This window comes from Pezoporus flaviventris, unplaced genomic scaffold (genome assembly GCF_033815535.1).
Source record: "Pezoporus flaviventris isolate CSIRO_AGI_PZ_B2104156 unplaced genomic scaffold, CSIRO_AGI_Pfla_v1 ptg000029l, whole genome shotgun sequence".
Classification (NCBI taxonomy): Eukaryota; Metazoa; Chordata; class Aves; order Psittaciformes; family Psittacidae; genus Pezoporus; species Pezoporus flaviventris.
Window position 1 is genome coordinate 17,286,199 of NW_026892577.1, and position 22,125 is coordinate 17,308,323.

The window sequence follows — 22,125 nt, forward strand, 5'->3', positions numbered from 1 at the left end:
CTTACAGAACAGCAATATAAAGGGCTATAGAGGACCATAATGAACACATTCCACCTCAGGACTGCAGAAGAACTGACCTCTGTGTTTCAAAGTCATCCTACCTTCAAAAAGTTCCAAAGATTCTCATCAAATGGAAACTTGGCTGTCTGGATCTTGCCCTGGCAGTAATCAAGAAGGTTCCCTGACTGCAAGGCCATCTGCAGTTCTCTGGATCGGAGCAGGAATTCAGTTTCAGTAGTGACTTGACTGATGAATACCTGGTGTGGGTAAGTCTGCTGCATATGCTGTCCAGGAGCTTTGGTAAGACCAAAGGTAACTAATTTTCCTCCAAACTGAGAAAGACAAGAGGCAGACACAGTAAGCACTCTTACAAATGAAGGTTAACACAATTCATTCAGCTTTTTATTTAGCAAGGCAGACTCAAGCTCAAGCTGTGATCACAACGAACCCAAACAGTTCAATGTTTATGGATGGTAGGGGCACAGGGAGAGCTCACATCACAAGCCCTTCAGCTAAAAACTGAAAACCATGACACTTGTGTATGTGCTATCAGGCCCAGCCAATGGCAAATGTGTGAGAGGCATAGAGGAAATGTAACCTTTGGAACCATTTGCTCTTTTCTGACATGGAGAGGAAGGCTGCAGTGATAAAAACTATAATGCAAATGTCACACACTAAACTGACAGAGAACAAGTCAAGCCACAGGCCAAAAGAACAATTCAGCCTTTTGATTTAGGAACAAAGAAGTGAAGAAAATTAAATACCTGGATAGGAAGGGGAAAGAGACAGGAGAATGGGAATGCATGTTACAGCCTACAAGAACAGTTTTTATGAATCTTCCTTAGCTTTGTTAACTCCTACTTATAACCTCCCATTCTCTGCTATAGGACTCTCTTGTTGGAAATACATCTGAATGCTGAATGTTGAGCTGCATGGGACCCCATACTGCACCTTAAACAGGCATTAAAACAATTAGTAATGGGAAGATAAAGGTTTCTCTAGGGAAAGAAAAGGACTATGTTGCAAGATGACACATCTACTGCATTTCAAGTTAAGGATGATCCATTCACTTACTGCAAATGAAACCCCCACTGGTCTGCGAATCCACTTGGGTGGCTTTTTTAATGGTGGAATCAAGGTGGTCTGAGCTACTTGCTCCGGCACCTGCAGAGGAGGGAGGATCTGTCCTGTCCCAAAGGGATCCAAATTGTTGAAGGAGGAAGAAATCTACAATCAGATGGAGAAAGAAGTAAGATATAATTAAATTTCTCTCAGCACAGAGTAAGCACTAAAAAACTATTGCTTAGTAATTAGTTGCTTTCCCTGCTGATGAAGAAAGAGGCTAGTAGGCTATTACAGCATCTCTTACTGGAGTACCACCAAGACCCTCTGTGAGGTGAATTCTATTTCCAAACAGTTCCAGACATAATTTGTCAAGAAAGCTTCACCCTCTGAGATTTTCAAGTAATTCTTCCCTTGCAAGATGCAAATTCCCTAACAAACATTGCTTGGCCTAGCATCCAGCTAAAACACAGAAGTTACAAAGCTACTGTTTCATGCAAGACAGTGGCAACACATGATCAAAATTTGTCCAATTTATTTCTTGTTTTTCTCAGACAGGAATGCTGTTTCCCTTTCTGTTGCTGGGGTCTTTCAAATGGGTTAGTTTTAAGGACCATCTCAAGCTTTTATAGCTTAGATGAAGCTAGTGAAATAATCTCTCCAGACTTTCTTGTCTACACAAAAAAACATTAAAAGTGGCCCCTGATCTGGATTTCTGACACTCAGGAAGTCAGGAAGCATACATACAGTGCTGTTCAAAAGCATTCTTAATTTTTAACATTGTTGGTATTGATTTGTTATTTGCTAAAGATAATCCTGTTCAAGATTTGTTGTTTGCTAAAGATAACTCTCTTCAAGTCGGACTGGACCACAGGGCATAGCTCCAAAATAGAGCCAAGCACCATACACTAAAGGAAGGCTGATCAAGCTAAGGCTGCCAAAGAATCACAGACAAGACCTACGTGTTTTGCCTTTCAAGTCTTTCTTGAGGGGAAACCAATTCCAAAGAAAGACCATTTCCTGAAGGAACAGCTATACCCAACAGATCAATCAGCCTAAATCTTCGAAGAATAAATACATACAACCAGGGTAGCAGTAACATTAATCACCAGGTCTTCGGTAGACTTTCTGTCCTGATACCATGAAATCTGGAGAAAAGACTTCTCCTATTTGTGTTCTTACTTGTTATTCTGTTTATCTAGGAGTTATTCGACAATACTGCTCTCAAATTTAGAACAGTGGAAGTGCGGTACATGATCACGAAGAATGCACAGAAAGAAAATTCTCCATGGGTTAAATAAATCCTTAATCTCCTACAGCTGTTGCTTGATAAAGTATTTTCTACCTCTTGCAAATCCTATGAAACTGAACTCAGTCAGCTGTAAACTACTATATAAATAACACTTATGCCAGCTCATATGTATTCACTTAAAACCTGAATTGTTGGCTGGGAGAGAGGAAGGGAATTAGACACCAGATTAAAACTAAAATTTTAGACAGTACTGACATTTAATCTGTTCAGAGGTTGCCCATCTATTCATTGGCCAAGTAATGGGTTTCAGTATCAAAATATTTATGCTCCAAATTATAGTAAATTGACTTGAGGAAAATTGCTAATAGTGTCTTATAAACTATGTCTTAAAATTATCTTCTAAACTAATAAAGAATCACATACTGTATCAACTAATATCAATGTATTTAACATGATGACAAGACAAACTTGTTGCTAACAGGTGTGCTGCTTTACTTTTAGTCTAGTAGCAATAGCCATAAAATATATGTAACATTAAAACTACACTTGGCCTTGGTTGTCTTTACACACTAATGAATTTTACAAGAAATACGAAGACACCTTTGTCCAGAGCAATGTAGTCCGTTTGGGACTTGGTGGATATTAAGAACCCCACACTGGTTCCCACACCACGAAACTATCCAACCTGGTGGATGTAACAGACTGCATCACATAAAATTCATATTGTTACACATGTGCTTCTAGCGCTCTCAGAAGTCAGGTGAGTAATTGCGAATCTGTCAAGCCATAACACGTTCACAGGACTTTACCTTGTCAGCCTGCGTCTTCTGCTGAGCTTCTAAGTTCCCACCCATAACAGAATAAATGTTGATCCACCCATCAAAAGTGGCAGCAGAGAAGACTGAAGGATTCCTAGGACACCACTGGACATCAAAGCACCACTGACTCCGAATAGGCAACTCGTAAACCATCTATCACAGAAAGAAGGCAGATGCACAACATTAGTCCTACACTTTCCCTAAATTAATGTGACACAGCAAGTGTGTCACACCTTATTTGCATATCACCACTGTATATGAATCTTTTATTTTTGCTTCTTGAAGGACACATTTGCAACTGAGTTATAGCACATTTAGCCCAAAAAGCAGAAAGACACAGAAAGCTGATATACAACAGGATTCTGATTGTTGTATATATAACAAAATCCAAAAGCAACAAGTCAGTTTTGCTCTGCTTCCTAAGTACTACAGTGTCAGAGTGGTATAATATTGTCACACCTGCTGTTAACCAAGGGAGACACACATAAAACAACACAAGAAAAACAGAAGCCCAAAGAGGAAGAAGGTGTCATCAGCAAGAACATATAAATAGAAAGAATAGTCTGGAATAAAAATTTACAAGGAAAACATGTCTATAGAAAAAAAAGTAAAACAACAAGAGGACTTTAACAGCTGTAGATGAACTATGAAGGACATCAAAGCCAACAAGTTTCTGGTCGAGTACTCAAAAAACCAAAGTTCAATTCATGACCCAGTCACAGACTTCCTGCCTGATGTTGGGCAACCCACTAACACAACCTTGACTTTGAACCTCCAGTCTGCAAAATGAAGAGATTTCCTTTATGCCTCACATGCACATAGCACAGAGAACCACAGCTTCTTTTTCTGTAGGAACATGATCTGTGTTGTCTGTTCCAGGTATAAAAATTTGCATTTGCTTATATTAAAATGCAGATTGCGAATTAACAACAACAAAAAAAAAAAGGCTACACAAAAAAAACTATAAACCAAGAAAACACAAACAACAAACAAAACCACAATCCACCAATACACAAAGAAATCAACCCTTCCCCAAACTTACCAGACCAGGCATTCTATAACTGCACTGTCCTTACTACTGAAAACCTTTCCAATTCTTGTATCAACTGAAAATCTTCTGTTCATTAGTACCAAATCAGGAGAAGTCCCTTAACAATAGTTCATGCATGTATGTCTAACTTGAATTTGGAGTGCAAATCTACAGCAGCATGCATAAAGATAAGCCAGCTGCACTAAAACTGTTTTTCTTTTTTTTTAGATTTTTCTGCTATAACACAGCAAAAAGACTTTTGTAAAATTAGACATCAGGAATGCTTCAGAGTCTGAGTCTCTTCTAACCACTGGAAATGCATCAAACCCCATCAAACCACAACAGCAGCATTTCATGCATTTTATGAAAATGGGTTTGTTTGTTGTTTTTTTTCCATGCCTCCAAGGCTAAGTGAAATTGTCCCACAAAACAAATCCAGCCTGGGGCTCCTGCTGAACTTTTTCAGTATTGCGAGAGTACTTTCACTATGCTATCACCAAGACCAACTGCGTGAATTTTGTTCAAAGTTCAAAATCGAGTTTTATCCAGAAACTCTGCATTGAAAGAGTAGGTGTGCAAAAAAATTTTTACACAGTCCTGTTTTAATTCAGGTGATTTATAAACATTTCAAAGAGAGCAGTTTTGAGATATATGACTAGATAAGCACATACATGTGAAACCACTGCACTATGAATAAAGTTCACACACGTTTAATTATGTTGTTCCCCTCTCAATGACCCTAACAAATGCTCCTCGCTCTCATTCAAGTTTCTCCCCCAAAAACTTACTGCCCTAGAAGAAGAAGAATCAAAAGGACGCACAGAACACTCAAGTGTGAACATAACAAGAGTAATCATAATTAGCTGAAATCAAGTTTTAATTAAAGCTTTCTTCCTTCTATAGTCTCTGACACAGATACAGCAAAGAAAATCTCTGCCTGTCTCTGTTGTTTTCAGTTTGGATAAGGACAACACTCTCACATTCACACCAGACAGGAAGAATGTAGAAGACATACTAGAAGAAATTCATTGGCACTCCATAAGGATACAGAACAGCACACAACTCTATAAAGCAGACCACGTGTACTTAGAGCTGTGATTATGTACCTCCCCCACACTTGGGTTCCAGCACAAGATCCGGTTGTCTTTGGCGCTACTCAGCAGCAGTTCAGGGTCAGCCTGGCACCAAGAGACAGAGAGAACTCCCCTAAAATAGATCAGAAAGAAAAAAGTTATATTTCATACAGAGTCCACTTGCCCAGCCTGTTACCAAGAAAATAGCATGCACCGGTACTTAAGCTCAGAAATACTAGCTCTCATCTACCATTAAACATTCATCTGTGAAACAAAGCAGACCTAGCAAAAAATTATAGGTCTCCTAAGTCCAGTCTCTCAAACATCTACCTTTTAAAGATGGAGATTCTTGAAGAGGCACACAACAAGCAAACCCTCACCTTGTGTGCCCTTCCAGCTGGCTCAAAGGAGAGGTAGCAAAACGTAAGTCCCATATTTGGATCACTGGCAAGCGGTCATCCTCAGAAGAAAGGACTAGCTGGGTTGCAACTTCTGGATGCCAGGCCATTCCTGAGCAATGCATCTAGGGACAAAAACAGCATAGGCTGAAAATTCAGCAAAGCAAGTTGGCAATAGCACAAATAGCCCAGAGCCATATCATTCTGCACTTGACTAGAATGCTTAAGACAAAGAAAAACTAGAAATATCTTGCTGTGGGAAGTATTTTTACCTTCACTACACAGCAAAAAAAAAAAAAACCCACTAACCATACAGAAGTTGAAAGCTGACCTAGGAAGACAGCTGGAATTAAATCACAGGAGGCTTCTCATAAATGAACTGTGAACACAGAAACTGAATGCAAGGGTGCCTTAATTTTAAGAACAGTGAGGGGTCTTGTTTCTCCACTTCATTAGGTACAAAAAGAGGTATATTAGGAAAACCAACAGCTCCCACAGTAAAAATACTTGATCCCAAGAGCCTGTGCCACTGTTTCATAGTCACGTGCAGCATGTCATAAGCTGGTTAGAATTACAGCCTCTCCTCCACTCACTCTGTTACTGTGGTCACTGACTTTGATGATAGGCTCATTCTTCCTGAGGTCCCAAACCACAGCCTTGCCACTTGGGTGAGCAGATGACAGGATATGCTGCACCTGCCGATTCCAGGACACCACACTAATGTCTTCATGAGGCTGCCAAGACAGGAAAGGCCACACATCCATTATTGCCATGCTGAGGGAACACTAATCACAGGATTCTGTCACTAGCCTAACTAAGGGATTTGATATATATAGACTTCTCTCTTCAATCACTGATCAGCTGGAAGTAGCAGCAGCACTGAGCAGAAAGACTTGGAAGCACAGGAAGTCCTTTACTCAGAAAGTATAGTGGACAGTCAAATTCTATGGGGGAACATCACCTGGAAAAGCACCTTTGCATTTTGGGGACAGGTGCTGGATTCTGCACTGACCATACGTATTACAAATCAGTCCATAGAGAACTGTAGCTGAGAGAACATAGATGCTTCTACCCTGACTCCTGGGATGAACTTAATGTGTGCAACATTTCAGGAGTGCAGTGAGATGGAAAATGATGAAGCATTCAAGGCTAATTGTTGTTACAGTATCTACCGCAGTACAAGGACATAGGCAAGGAAACAAACAGGAGGCTTACTGGAGGCAAAACATGGCCTGCTTTTAGGCAAGTTTACTATGATTTTTTCCACTTTCAGGAGTTGATTGCCCTGAATAGCACTATCAGCACCAAAATATCAGAAGCTTCTTCCTCTTCAAACTTGGGAAATGTTATCCGGGAGTAATAGCCAAGATGCATTAAATGGCTCAGTGACTCTGCTATGGATATTACTTTCATGAGATATGAAAAGCTTCAGCTGAAGCCTGAAATAAATTCATCCCTCAGAGAAGGCCCAATAAACCTTCTTAATCCATCACACATGCCCCAGCTGGATCACAAGATAAACTGGTCAGTTACTTGATTCAAATCCACAAAGAGCTTACCCATCCATGCAAAGTGCATCACTCCAGCAGTTGTCAGCCTACCTCCCCCCTCCCTTTACAACACTCTTCCACCTCCCCAGAATGAAGCTAATCAGTCACTTCTGATTATTCTTTCTTCTGACATCAAGGTCATTCTCCCTTCACAGCTTGACTAGACAAGGATGACTCCACACACTCACATCTTTTTGCCTTGCCTAGTAAGATTTACAACTGCAGAGGTGAAACTATCCAGAGGAAAACTTCTTTACCTGTGATTTAGCCCCTGGAGTCATAGGCACACTGAAGTTATTCAAGTCCCAAATGAAAATTTCAGAATCATTGGCTCCAGAAGCCAAAAGGTTACTCTGTAGAAGAAAGAAAAGCAAAGCTGAGTTTCTGCTCACAAGGAAAAAGGACACATTTCTTACAAATAAGTGTCAGATAAGAACTGCATTTTACAGCCACTGGTAAGAAGAAAGGTAATAACCAGATTATAAACTAAGCACATCTCTGGCCCCTGTGCCTTCAGTTGTGCCATGGTACAGACTAGTTTAAAATCTGCCTAGCAAGCTACATGTGCAGGTGGCTGCTGTTAGTCATCATGAAACTCTGGCACAGGGGTGCAAGCCACTGCCTCTGGCCAGCTGAGCCTTTGCCCTGCACCCCAGCACCACGTGTATTTCTTCTGAGAAGATGCAGGCTTCCCACGAGGGTCTGCAGACAACTTTCAATCTGCCTTTGTGTTACCACAAGAACTGTGCTCTGTTCACTACTTGCTTATGTTGCAGTCCTTTCAAGTGTGATCAGAGCCCCACTGAATTAAACACCAACTGAACAAATTTAAAAAAAGAGGTTCTGATTTCAAATGTGCAATGGTCTAACATGTTACAGTATTACAAGACACGATTTTACAGGGAGATAAGAGACTTAATCAAGGTCACTGGGGAATTCAGTGGCAAAGCTGTGAAAAGAACCCAAATCAGAGTCCCAAACCAGCCTTGTGTCACAACTACCATGCCTCTTTCAAGTTAAGAACTGTTTCTTCAATTTATAAATCACTATACTCAAGGGAAAACATATTTCTTAACATGGAGGTTAACATTCCCTTGATTATGTTAATGTTGCCTACCTGGAAAGGGTTGAAGTCAAGAGCCCGAACAGGACCTGAATGTTTTTCTGTCTGCCCAATTACAGGCTCGCCCTTTGAAGCCAGGATGTGGTGCACACTGTACATTGTCAGTACACCATTATCCCCTCCACCAATGATCACTCCGGAGGACTCTGGAGACCCATTTCCAAAGTTACCCCAGATCAGTTTATGAAACCTAAAAAATACAAAAAAAAAAGCTGGCATAGGCCTCAGTATTTGGTGGAAATCAAGATGTCCTCTGCATTACCAAAAAACACATCCATGTTCCAACCTATCAAACATAACCATCAGTCTGCACCTTAAGTAACCATTTCCATTTTTAAGAGGACTATGGCTTTTACATGCAAGAAGAGAAATGAGCTTCCTTCCAAAGACTTTTAAAGAGAACTTACAGAGAAAGAGCTAGTTTTGTTTGTTTAAAATGTTTAGGCTCTCATATGATATTTGATGGGTGATATCCTCTAACCTACACTGTATAGAAAATTAGATTAGAGGACTATGTCCCTTTCTTTTCAGAGCTATTTTCTGAAAATTATGTTTACCACTTTTATGAACATGCTAGCTAGAAATCAAGACTGTTTCTTACGCTGAGTGCAAGCATCATCTACACTGATGAGCCTAAGAAGTCACCTTTTCTAAAAAAGCTGGAAAGTAAGTTTCAATCTGCCTCTAGTGTCTTCACTGGAAATCATTAATCCCAGCAAACTGACAGAAAGACTCTACTGACTGACTACCAGTATAAGTCCTTTGAGGTTTCTCCAATGGTCCAACTGCTCTACTTTTACACCCAACACAATGTGTCAACAAAAATGTTCCATTCTTGAAGACTGAGGTCAACTAATGCAAAAGATCATTTTATACCCTGAAAACATGTTCAACATGTTTTCTCCTCCCCTCCATTCTTGTACCAGGAAAGCCCTTTTCAGTTCTACTGATTGATACATCAGTATGAGCCTCTAGTACCTGTTTGAGGCAGGAAGTGTTCCTCTCTGCTTCATGTCCAGGGAGGGATCCCTGAAGTCAACCTCAAATATCTCCAAGGTGGCATTTGTACTGAAGGATGCATCTAGTTGCTGGGCAGATGTTCCTAGTAGAAGTACAAGGACAACACAAGTGGGCACTTTTTTCAAGAGCACAAGCTACAGAAAGAGCAAGGCACTGGAAACCTATTTCTTCATAACCAATACAACGTTGGTGTACCTGTTCAAAGAGGGAACATGTCTGAACACCTCAGAAAGAGAGACCAGTAACTGTAACAAAGACTTCAAAAGAAATTAGAACTTCTTCAATAAATTTTGGGCACCAGGGTCACTGTTGCATGAATAGCTTTCTCTCTTGGGATAGATAAAATTCATATACCCTTTTCCAAGCAGCCACAGCTCCTGATATTAAGTCCTTACCTAACAGATAAGTACAGTCACATTATGAAAACCAGATACAATTATGATCCCAAATATTTCTGTATACTGCTCCTCAACCATGACCATGAAGTCTTAATCAGAACTTTTAAACCTAGTCTACAGCTGAAGTTCTTCAACCTTAGTCAACTAAACATACCCCAATGACCCACAGACAGCAGTCACCCAGTGGTGGTTTCCTCCCTTCTTTCAGCTTACAGAATAAAAGCTAAAAATTGAATTGACATTGTATAATAGGATGTTGACAGGCAAACAGTCACTCAGTTACCACAGGGATGCTTTGTAACATCTGCGGCACGGAAAGTGCCCAAGAGACTATTAAAAAGCAGCACAAATTAAGAAATTTTGCAGTTTCTCACCTAAAGCAGATGAAAGCCAAGACTGTTGGTCCAATCAAAACTCTGGCCTCATTACAGAAACACAAAATAGACCATCTACCCCCAAAACGGTGCTGTTGCTTTTAAGGCAACAGTTGAAATTTTGTCACTTTCTTTTGACATTCATCACTGAGGAAAAAAAATCAGACCAAAATAGCAGTGCTGGGCACACAACTATGGTGGGTTGACCCTGGCTGAACGCCGAGTGCCCACTAAAGCTGCTCTATCACTGCCCTCCTCAGCTGCACAGGGGAGAGAGCTGGACAGGGGAGAGAAATATAATGAAAGACCCATAAGAACATAATGAATGTATGGGTCTAGATAAGAACAGGGAGAGATCATTCACCAACTACTGTCATGGGCAAACCAGACTTGACTTGGGGAAATCAGTTTAGAATTTATTGATTATTTATAACCAAAATCAGAGTAGAATAATGAGAAAATAAAAAACTAAAACTTAAAATACCTTCTCCCCACCTTCTCTTCTGCTTGGGCGCAGCTTTACTCCCAAATTTTCTACCTCCTCCTTCCTCAGCAGCACAGGGGGATGGGGAATGGGGGTCATGGTCAGTTCATCATACGTTGCCTCTGCTGCTCCTTTCTGCTCAGAGGAAGGACTCCTCACACTCTTCCCCTGCTCCAGCCTGGGGTCCCTCCCACAGGAGACAGTCCTCCACAAACTTCTCCAGAATAAGTCCTTCCCATGGGCTACAGTTCTTCGTGAACTGCTCCAGTGTGGGTCCCTTCCATGGGGTGCAGTCCTTCAGGGACAGACTGCTCCAGCTTGGGTCCCCCATGGGGTCACAAGTCCTGCAGCAAACCTGCCCCAGCACAGACTCTTCTCTCCATGCTGCTACAGGTCCTGCCAGGACCCTGCTCCAGCAGGCTCCCCACAGGGTCACAGACTCCTTTGGGCATCCCCCTGTGCCAGTGTGGGGTCCTCCAGGGGCTGCAGGTGGAGATCTGCTCCACCATGGACTTCCATGGGCTGCAGGGGCACAGCTGCCTCACCATGGTCTGCACCACGGGCTGCAGGGGAATCTCTTCTCTGGTGCCTGCACAACTGCTTCTTCTCACTCTTCTCTCCAGCTGCATTTGTTCCTACACAGTAACTTTTCCGCTTCTTAAACACATTATCCCAGAGGCACTACCACCATCACTGATGGGCTTGGCCAATAGCAGGTCTGTCTTGGAAATGGCTGGTATTTGCTCTATTGGACCCAGGGAAAGCTTCTAGCACCTTCTCACTGAAGCTACCCCTGTAGGCCCCCACTACCGAAACCTTGCCATGCAAACCCAGTATAACAATCCAAACTGTCAGTTCCACACAGACACTACACTCACCTGTTGCCAACTCAGTAAAGAGACTGACTTTGCGCTTCAGGAAATAAAATTAACAGTGATGAATAATATCAACAAAATTCAAATGTAAGGTTTTGCAGAAGTATTGAAAATTGAATGTTAACCAAAACAGGCAACTTTAGGGAGAAGAGGTTTCTATTATTTGATTGCCAAGCCAGTGATAATGACTGCAGACGAACAGGAGTAAAAGTGAGCTTGAATGAACATGACCAAAACGAACTTTTTTTCTCCCCATGGACATACCAAGTATTTTTCAAGGCACGCAGGTGAAGCGCTCATGCATACTTAACTGGAAGTTATATCAAAACCCCCACGTATCCACCCCTTGAAAAATCACTAGCCTTTAAGGTGTCAAAGTCTGGCACAGACGTAATCCTCTACCAGGCACTTTAAAAAGCATAAAGGCTGTAATATTCTCAGTATATTGCTAGTAGGTTTTCCAGAGATTATTAAAGTGGGAGCTGTTGAAAGTTCAAACCAACTGTACATAAGATCTCTCTGTGACTCACACTTTAGTAGTCAACAAACTGCGAAGAACTTTACCTGTTGCTAGGTAAATGGGGTGGTGGTTTGCTGGACTCCATGCTTGGACAGCTGTTCGCTCAATTTCCTTTAACTTCATCTTCCAGGCTCTAGGAAAAAATTGACACAGTGGTTAGAACAGGCAGATAAAATCAACACAAAAATAATTGCACCAGTAACAAAATATCCCCCTTACCAGGATAACATGAGAACAATTTGCTCTTACTAGAAAGAAGTTACTAGCTACTTCCTGAGGTCGTGAATAGAGTTTTACTGGAATTAATTAGGGTATTTTGGGGGATTAATTAAAAAAAAAAAAACCCACACAAAAAAAAACACCCCAAAACGATCCCAGCTCTCTGACCCCAGATTTTGTTTCATATATAGCTCTCTCTTTCATATACTCCAATTACAGAAGAGTTTCAGGAAAAGGAATGGGATCTACATTAAACAACATACTCAGGTCTTCAGTCCAGGTTGGTTTAACTGAGCTGCAGAAACTAATTTAAACAAATGTGTCTGCAAAGCACTAGTTGCTCTCACTGAATAAGCTGATGTCAGTGTACACATACGCAAAAGGAATCTCAGGGAAGGCTAAATTCCAAGCAGAAAAGTGACGTGGCAACAGAAAACAAAGTGCAATGCTAGCACGTGCCAATTCAGTTAATGTACTTTGCTCTCACTCCTCTGAGAAGCAAATGGAAAAAAATCATTTGACTTTCTGCTTGAGTTTGTAAACGGCAGGAGGTGAAAAGAAACGATCCAGAAGTAGCTGCTGGGTTTCAATCTCAGCTCTGACAACAATTCATTTTATTTACCCTGAATGGATTAACTGACACCTGTAAAATGGGAGCACGACTTCCCCATGTCACTAGAGAGAGATTAGTTGGGCAATAATGTAGCAGGATAACTGAAATTCAAACATCAATAACAGGCAGCCAGGAGGCTGCAAAACTGAGAATAAATGCAAATTATTGTTCCACATAGGATCTCATTCTTGCTGAGGCAAAAGGATCCAGCACCTCTCTATCCCAGACTGTACCCAGGCCTTCTGGGCATGTCAGCAACATAAATGATGTGCGTCTGTAGTCATTCACAGACTAGCAGGGTCACTCTCGTGCAGTTTCAAAACCTTTTGAGCTTGGCTGCAGTGTGGTCTCATAACTCTAGCTAAACAGAGCTGCTAACTATCCGATCATGGTATCATGCTGAATAAAGTAAAGCTGTCAGCAGGGAGTACAGCACAACACTCTGCATCTTGCCAGCTTGCTGTGATTAACTTCTCCTTGGTTACCTGACACTGTTTTTATTAGCTGTGCTGACAGCTAATTCATGGTCTGAATCACGTGGCCCTTTGCTCAGATGCTGGGCTACAAGTGTCAGTTTGGAAGGAAAAAAAAAAAAAAGAAAAAATATAAAAATCCTGATTTAACTCTTAGGTAAGTGATCCTTCTACACACTGCGCATGTCTGTATCCATGTATCCAGCGCAGGACTCCCGATCCTTAAAGCAGCAAAAAGCCCCTCTTTAGCAACCTCTTGCGGCTACCTGAGAAAAATTCACAAGTATTCAACTCTTCCACATGAGAATTTTCAGGGAGATGTTGCCACCTGCTGATACCTCCCAAACCAGCATGTGAGACTTCTCAGAAAGCTCATGCTTTTCTCAGGACCTCTGATTAATTAATCACGACAATCCCTCCTTCTCCTACAGGCATCCGATTACAGCTCTGAAGTATTAACAAATCTGAGTCCCAAAGGGAGCCACATTATTTCCCTGCATCCTCTCCTGCACAGGGTCCTTAAAAGGTAACAGTGTCTGCACAGCAAAACCCAGCAATCAGAGCACTCCCACCAGTGGGAAATGGAGTGCATGCAGATAAAATAGTGAAAAGTAAAAGCACATGTTCTCAGATCATGGTGGACCATGCAAACAGTGCTGACAGGGGCAAAAATTACTCTCAAGTTAACATACGTTAACTTGAAATGCTTGCAACTTTAGATTCTAAAAGACTATGTGGTTGTTGTATCAACTAATTGACCCTCAAAGCTGCCATAATAATCATCACTGGTATCACTCTAGTGACTCCTCTCTCTTGCACCACCCAAACACTGTCAATCAGAAATCCCCTCCTACTGACTTTCCCAATCTTCCTCCTGCACTGGGCACCCAATCATTTCTCTTTGAACAGTCTTGCTAACACTGGACTTCCCATGCAGCACCCAAAGGAGCTGACAGCCTGAACCCACTTAGCTAAAGGTGGAACTTGGGCAGAACAGAAAAGATTTGTCCAAGGTCACACAGATGACAAGCAGCCACCCTAAAAATTGAAAAAGGCCTCTCAGCCACGACACAATGGTTAAAACACAAACCACCCTACTGTCTCCACATCCCAGCATCAATACAAAACCTGTGTACTGCCCCTTTCCTTTGAATTGTGCTGACACTCTCCTTTTGCAGCTCCCCAGTACCCTAAAACCAGGCTGTTGTCATAAGGGCTTATTATAAACCCCGACCACAGAAGGCACAGAGACACTAATCTCTGCTAATCGGTGTTTGCAAGGCTGGGTTGTTGCAGGGCAGGGCTCAGCACATTCCTCCATGACAGCTCCCATGGTACATAAAAAAACTTCTTGTGCTCTGAGCACTTTCAAAAGCTATCGCTAAAGCACCACAGCACTGTACAGATAGCTGTGCATGCACACATATCGAGTCGGCCTGCTCTGCTCAACAGCATTGCACTGCGTGATAGTGAAAAAGAGGGAAGGCCCAGGAAAAAAGCATTGATGGAAAACACCGGGTGTCACAAACAGGCTCCCGGCTACGCCAGAGGCCCCTCCACGGCCCATGTCAAACAGCTCAGCTCCACCCCTCGGCGCTCCTTGCTCGACGCTGCCCAGGAGCCGGCCCTCCGGCAGAAGGCAAACTATCTACCGGGGCTCCCGGGACACAGGGCTAGGAACAGACCCACGGAACCTGGGGACGGAGCCTGCACACCGACACCAGGGCCGGTAGGTAGCAAAGCGGGCCAGGGCTGGGGGGGACACAGAGGTGAGGAGCCCGGCCCTGGGAGGGCAGGGGCGCAGCAGGCAGAGCTGGCCCGGCCCGTGAACGTTCCTGGGCCCTTACCCCTGGTGGCGGGGCTGAAGGGTGCGAGGGCAGGAGCAGCCACTCGCATCAGACCAAGATGAGCGGAGGCGGCGGGGAAGAAGAGAGGAAAGCGGGCGGCGGCCCTTACCGGCTCGCTGGCCGTCCCTGCCGCGCCGGAGACCCAAGACTCAGTGGCTCCAACACCCAAAGGCTCTGCCAACGGTGGCCGCCGGGAGCCCAAAAGCCGGCGTCCGCGAAGCACCGCCCGACATCCCACCTCCGCAGCGCCCGCGCAGGCGCCAAGGCGGGCACCGGCAGTTGTGGTACGACCGGGATCGCCGCTCAGGGCGGGAGCAGACATCGCAACCCCGGCAAGGGCGCGGGAGCCATGCCTTGCTTGGGCCACAGCCGCGCTTCCCTGTGACCCGAAAGTGTGCGTGCGTGTGTGTGAGGGGGGCTGGCTCGGTCTCTCCTACCCAGGTTCGGGGTGTCCCTTCCTCTGCCGCGGCACCACAACCGGGGACCTCAGCAGCAGCCGAGCTCAGCACAGGGCTCCCAAACACCTTTGTAACGATACTTAAAGTATGCTCCATCCACGAGTCCGAAATGATTCACGCTGTAGGCCAAGGAACACCATAACTGGAGCACGTGTCTGCTGCCTCTGAAGTCAACCTCTCAGAATGTCGCCTCAATACAGATTCGAGCCTTCCCAAGAAGGAATGCAGAAGGGAAAGGTTTAGAAAAAAGGCTTAGAAATTGGGTTTCTTAAAAGCATTCTAGTTGCCAGGGAGAAAAATAAAACATAAAAGCCAGAAGGATCCAGACCTCCACCACTCTCCTGTTTTGAGAGCATTTGCCCACACCATAAACCCCATTTTTAAGGATTTCTGGCCATACTCTGCCCTACCCACATGCCTTACCCATAAAAACAAGAAAACACATCATTAAGTTACTGGCTAGATACAGGCTGGGTGTGAAACTCCGAAAGAGGCCACACAGTGCTGGGGCAGGGCAGCCATGTGGTATGCTATGAAATAAGGCAGATGGGCCTCAACCTGCCTCTGTGCCACTTCTGCATTATCATTTAGCATACAGCAAGATAAAGCTCCCATCCCATTACTGCTCTTATAATTTCCATTTTACTAGAAGACTCTACAACTCTCACATTGTATATACTGCTGTCACGTAACTGCTATGGAATGGTAATTCTTACTAGAGTACCCCTAAAAGATGTTTTTCTCCTGCGTAAATACTTTGTTTTCAAATAATTCAGTTTCAAGGTCCCCACAGCTCAAAAAAATACTTTAAAAACCCTTCTGGGGTTAAATGACATTGTCCATAATTCAGAATTAAGCATTTCTGTAACTAGAAGAGAAGGTGACAGTTTACAGACACCAGGATGAATCATGATTGTTCAGCACCTTCAAAAAAGTTAGTTTTCATTACGCATAAATATTTGTATGTCCTAGCATTCTATCATGCAACCCCCTTGAACTTACATGCTTACAGAAACCCCTTCACACAGATCAAGCTAACTGACCTTTACAATCTGGGATTAAAAACCTTTATAGATCAAAACATCATGGATCACTGTCCCCAAATACCTGCTTCTCTTAAAGCAAGGAACTGCAAGTCATGACAGGGTGCTAAGAGGAGAGCACAGCACGTAGTTGACAGGAGGCACCCAGAACAGTCCAAGCCCTTAGCCTTCTGTGATTACTCACTCCTGCAGCCAAACAGCAGGGCCTAAAACAGTACAGGGGAGTTGAGAAAACTTTCACTGTAAATCAGTACTGCCTCCTCCAGTAGCAAGAGGAAAAACTTATGGTAAAGGAAGAATGGAGCTGAATACATCTAGGACCTTAATCAATTTGCATATATAACCTTCCCAAGCAAACTATCAATGAATGCATTAGGAGGCACTAGACCAGTGGCTTGCAGCAAGACAGACAGACTTCATGGGTCAGATGCAATGCCAACAGTCGTGGACAAACTCGGGCCACACAGGAGCAACTTGAGCATCTGCGCTCTTGGACCAAAGCCTAGGCAGAGCAGAAGAGGCCTAGCCAGAACTGGACTTGCTCATTAGCCTTTCCGTACCACTGCTGCCCACAGCTGGGCAGGACGCTTCAAGCTATACACAGCAAGACTCTGTGCCTCACTGGTGCTCCCTACTGGTTGTGTAAAGCTTCACTTGAGAAGGCATCTAAACCAGGAAGAGATCAATGCCAGTAAGGATGAAGAGTTACTCACACAGTACGAGACATCCAAGCACCACCACTTGCCGGTCTGGTTCTGCCTGTCATTTCATATTAAATTATGACACTCGAGTTCAACATCAAGCAGCACCTGCTGTAAGCCACTGGGTAATAGGCAGTATCTCCTTCACAGACCGGCTTAGTTGAGGAATGTTTGTGCACAAGGTATATAAACTAGCAGCAGTTCTAGGACTGCTCTCAGAAGTTTTCCCAACAATACAATGCCATCTAGAAAAAATGGCAAAGGTCATTTAATTTCACTGGCCACTGTTCAGCTCTCTCAAACCAACAGAAGACAACTAGGACAGTAGATGTCATCGGTTTATTTCACTGCAGTTAGTGGTTAAACCTTGAAGGACAAGTGTTAACACAGTGAATGCTAGAGAAGATGCCATCCCCAGCATTGGTGTCAGAGGAAAGCATAGCACTCCAACAACTTTCAGATTTCATAGTGTGTCACCACTGGTGGCTCTTTACTGGGGTCTCCTCCTCTCTCCAGATACAGGTCATTGAAGGGATATTGCTTCGGTCCCTATAAGAGAGGCAAATTAATTCACAAAGCAAACAAAGGGGTATCCCATCACCCCCCCCCCCCCCCCAAATCAAGGCTTTTTATTTCCAATTTAAATTTCTATTTCTTAAGTGCTTCAGTAGGAATATTAGAGTATAAGGGAAGTAAATTCAGTGACAGAGTTCTTCGTATAAACCCATGTCCTTTAACAGAAACATCAAAGTGGTCTTGCATTTAAACTTAACCAACAGTTCATCCCACAGCATGAGGATAATATTTTGCAAAAGCTATTTGTGTATTATTCAGATGTATTTTTCAGAAGTACATTCCAACTGATACAGTTCATGAGATATAACTAAAAACAGGGCAAAAGAAGAAATAAAGCATCACCCTCCAGCAGATGAGCATAGTGAATGAGAATACCTAGATCAAAGAAGGGGTACTGTAAGAAGCATAGCTTAAAATTAGTTCCCTGGGAACAGGAACTGCTAACTATGAAAGAGAACCTGTGAGCTGAGTCAAGCCGGTCAAAACAACAACTCAGGCTGGACAAGGCCACAGGACACCCCTTGGCCCAGCTCCTGCCAGCAGGAGCATTTTGCATCTAATCATTCTGCTTCAGCAAAACTACTCTTCTGGGTACCAGCAGTGACAAGAAACACACCTACTTTTCCTCCCTTTACCCAAGGACATCACTCACCACAGGCATATAAGATGGATACATCCCTCCAATAACAAACATGACCAGCATGGTACCCAGAAAGAAAGAGAAGTGTCTGCGCATGATGTGCCAGGGTACTACAGTGGGGGATGTATCAACACGGTTCCGAGTATACATGTCAAAGTCCCAGTGCATCTAAAGAACAGAAGAAAACCACCAGACATTTACCAACCATGCTCAAAGCTGCTTTTATCAAGGGAAGAAGTGTTTTACAGCATTCACAAAACTGCCAGAAGCTGTTTCATCTCCACCTTGAAAATGGAGTTAAAGCCACAGAGGAGGCAAGCGATTTACCTACAGTCATAGCAAGTTGTCAGTTACAGTAAAATTCGGGACTTTAAATTCCATCCTATACTTACACCAGGTAATATGCTTAATTACAGGGTAGCAGCAGCTTTTATTTGTATACATAATCACTGTATTATATTTGTTTCCCAACACCATTGAAAAGGCATGGTATAAACTGGTACCCTCATTTATAGAACATACCCAAACAGAAGTAGCAGTGTAATTTCAAACAAAGAAGCAACTACTGTCACTTGGAGGCTGGTTTCTCAAAACAAGTAGGGTACCTGCTGCTACTGTCTCTACTGTTAGTATGAAGAGGTCAAGTCAATCACAAAGTTCAGTAATCACATTTAGATGGCAGTCATTCACAGAAAGATCCAGCACTAACTGAAAAGTTAATCCTGACAAGGAGTTTGAAGAACTTAAGAGAAATTGAGCGCCTATGTTAACTTTCAAAGTCTAAAGGATATCTTGCAAAATTTCTTCAGAGAAAACCACCTTATTTGTATTCTAGCCCACAAAAGACAGAAGAAAACCCCACCAAACAAACCCTGGGGTAATAAAGCAGCAATAGCTACTACCATTGTACTAAAAGGACTTTACTTAAACAATGGCTTCTTTGCTAAATGATTCTGAACTAAACTCTCACACCGAGTCAGATCAGGCACAGAAAATGGATGAGAGTTTTCCTACGGATAAACTTTTTTAGTCTCCCTCCTCATACGTAGTAAGACATTAAGAGTCCTCAGTGCCTTCAAAATATCTACCCTGAGGGCTATAGCCTCCATCCAAATGACCAATTGTCCATGCTTGCGTAGGGAACACACACCTGAACTTGGCAATGCAATTACACAAAGAATTAAACAGAAAGCACTAACAAAGATGTGCATGTTAGCATTTAATAACAGTAGTATGGATTAGCAGCTTGAAAAGTGCTACTAGCATTCCTACCGGCTCTCCCCAGTTATGCCTCATGTCTGGCTGGTCCCACTTGTACCAGGGGTCTCTCTCATGCTGAGACTTATCAGGGAGTTTGGGATAATCACCATAACTGTGAGAAACAGACAAAAAAAAATCTCAAACATATAAGAAATCTGTATTAATTTAGACATATTTTATAGGAGACACTATAGGATAGGCTTATGAAAATGGGAGCATTGCTTTGATTTTACAGCTTCCATGAATATGAATTTTTAGATGCATACATGCAACTACCACAACCATTACTGATGTCACTGTAGCAAAGAGCATTCCCCCAGTGTGTCCTTTTGGGCTATGCTAGCTGGAAGAAAATGCAAGCTAGAGTGAAGAACAGAACTGTAGCTGGTTTGCCCATGCCACAGCATTCCCTAACATTTAAATACTTCCTGAAATTTTTATTCTAGAGATAGCTTTCAATTCATCCCTGTTAGCCCTGCATTACATCAGCATACAAAGCCTCTCATACAGCATTTTAGTCATGCGGATCTCCAACTCATTCCACCTGTTCCTGTATTAAAAGTGCTTTCAAGCTCTAAGCTCACAGCACCTGCGGGCGCTCATCAGAAGCCAGAAGCACAGAGCCACAGATGCTGCTGGTCACCGGACCACCCCAGCTCACCCGAAGCCGTCGTCAGGGTAGGGCTCATAATCCTCCACCCGCATGTTGTACTTCTTCGCGGCAGCTGCCCGCTCCTCCGGCGTGCGAGGATACGGCCCGGGCAACATGTCCTTGGTCATCTGCGAGGCTGTCGGGAGAGCAACACGGCCGGATGGGCACGGGCCCCGCCGGCAGCGGCGGCTGGGCCGGGGAGGTCGCGCTGCCCTCACCAGCGCCACCGGCTCAAGGACACCCACCCCGCCGCCTGTCAAGGCGTGCCGCTGCCTCTTCCCCGCTCACTCACCCGCCCGCACCCCCGCGGGCTCCGCCACGGCAGCCCGCGCCAACTGCAGCCGGGCAGCTGCCCGCTGCCAGAGGACACTCCGTAGCCCAGCCACCGCCATGCCCGAAACCGCGCAAGCGCGGCCGACGGCGGCCGGTAGGGACATAGGAGCACGGGTGATGGGCGGGGCTATCCAGGTGTGGGCGTGGTTATAGGGGCGGGGCTAGAGCGGGAGGCCGGGCTAGGGCAGTGTACAGCATACCCTCCCTCCGGTGCAGGGTATTAATTAATTAATCAGTCACTGCTGTTATAATATCGACATAACAGCTAATGGACGGAAAGGGCATCAGTGCGATATTTCGCTCTGTCATCGTCTGGAGCGGGATAATGGGAATTTATGTCAGGTATTACCTTGCAGATGGGGGGCAGCCTCCTGCGGAGAGCTGGGTCGATGCTCAGCCGGATCAATGCTGTGGCTGGCGGCGTTATGCAAATTGCCTGCTTTGTATCAGTATCAATATTATTAAAGTTAATACCCAAATGTAATCGTCTTATCCCTGTGCAGCCAGGGAAATTCGAACAGCTGAAATGGTGCGTTAATTTAGTGATGCTATTCTTCAAACAAGCAATACATTATTGCAGATAAAATCGATAGGAGCATTAAAGGCTTTTGCAGTTTACTTCATTATGTAAACTCTGTGGTAGTTGAACTCATTTTCCTTCAGTTATTCACATCAGCCATAATGGGTAATGTCTCTATAACGATCTACATTATAAACTTTTGCAGCTCAAAAACTATGAGTGACAATTTGTCATTAGAGCTGTTCCTTCTAATAACAACATTAATTGTACACCTACTAATTGAATGAAGAGAGCAATGAATCACAAGAATATATCTGAGATTCAGTGTGCCTGAGGTGGGGGCATTGTCACAGGCTAGAACAGGATTCTTCCACTTATCCCAAAGAAAGGCCTCATCACATTGTTTTAGGGATGGTATCTTAATTCAGCCAACTCTCTTGCAACCAAATTTGCAGTGAAGTATGTCAGTTAGTTACCTAATAACTGGAGCCCAACCCTCCATTGCAGAAGCTGCTGGCAATTTCCATGCCTGTCCCACCTCTGCAGCGTGCGGCATGCTGGGGACAGCAGTGTTGCGCTGGAAGTGGGGACACTCGGTTCCCAGATGCACTGTCAATCTGGGCTCAAGAGCTTGCTGCAGGTTTGGATCGTAGTCATCTGCTCCTTGCACTTGCTCTTCACCTCTAGGTATTTACTTTATGGCTTATGTCTGAGTCTTTCACAGCTTGGCTCAAGCTTTCACAGCTGTGGCTCAAGCTTCTTAAGCACCCAAATATATTTGCAAATGTGTTGTAAAGATTTTTCTTAATCTGT

At 43.7% G+C, this 22,125-nt stretch overlaps 2 protein-coding genes across 5 annotated transcripts in view; both read right to left on the reverse strand.

The window, feature by feature from the left end:
* Positions 1-15,362, reverse strand: part of SEC31B (SEC31 homolog B, COPII coat complex component) — a 36,838-nt gene extending 21,476 nt beyond the window's left edge. For 2 of the 4 annotated variants that reach the window (XM_061459324.1, XM_061459321.1), the window contains exons 1-11: positions 15,239-15,362; positions 12,022-12,110; positions 9,285-9,408; positions 8,301-8,496; positions 7,441-7,536; positions 6,227-6,367; positions 5,616-5,758; positions 5,269-5,368; positions 3,124-3,285; positions 1,075-1,227; positions 102-332 (exon numbers count right to left, since the gene is read on the reverse strand). In XM_061459324.1, coding sequence (XP_061315308.1) covers positions 102-332; positions 1,075-1,227; positions 3,124-3,285; positions 5,269-5,368; positions 5,616-5,758; positions 6,227-6,367; positions 7,441-7,536; positions 8,301-8,496; positions 9,285-9,408; positions 12,022-12,100 — 1,425 coding nt within the window. In that variant the 5' untranslated portion in view covers positions 12,101-12,110; positions 15,239-15,362. Of the gene's footprint in view, positions 1-101; positions 333-1,074; positions 1,228-3,123; positions 3,286-5,268; positions 5,369-5,615; positions 5,759-6,226; positions 6,368-7,440; positions 7,537-8,300; positions 8,497-9,284; positions 9,409-12,021; positions 12,111-12,459; positions 12,600-15,129 lie in introns of those variants that run through there. The other 2 variants (XM_061459323.1, XM_061459322.1) reach the window with 2 other exon arrangements.
* Positions 15,363-17,653: 2,291 nt separating this feature from the next.
* On the reverse strand, positions 17,654-20,895 carry NDUFB8 (NADH:ubiquinone oxidoreductase subunit B8). Its single transcript, XM_061459326.1, has 5 exons — positions 20,752-20,895; positions 20,469-20,595; positions 19,820-19,919; positions 18,560-18,715; positions 17,654-17,880 (listed from the first exon to the last, which is right to left on the reverse strand). The coding sequence occupies exons 1-5, from the start codon at positions 20,849-20,851 to the stop codon at positions 17,788-17,790; spliced, it is 576 nt and encodes a 191-aa protein (XP_061315310.1). The 5' UTR covers positions 20,852-20,895; the 3' UTR covers positions 17,654-17,787.
* Positions 20,896-22,125: the final 1,230 nt, after the last annotated feature.

Coding starts and splice junctions, on each gene's coding strand:
- NDUFB8 (XM_061459326.1), bottom strand. CDS start 20,851: ATGGCGGTGGCTGGGCTACGGAGTGTCCTCTGGCAGCGGGCAGCTGCC. Junction 19,920..20,468: donor TACCCTGACGACGGCTTCGG/GTGAGCTGGGGT, acceptor TGTTTCTCACAG/TTATGGTGATTATCCCAAAC. Junction 18,716..19,819: donor GGCATAACTGGGGAGAGCCG/GTAGGAATGCTA, acceptor TCTGTTCTTTAG/ATGCACTGGGACTTTGACAT.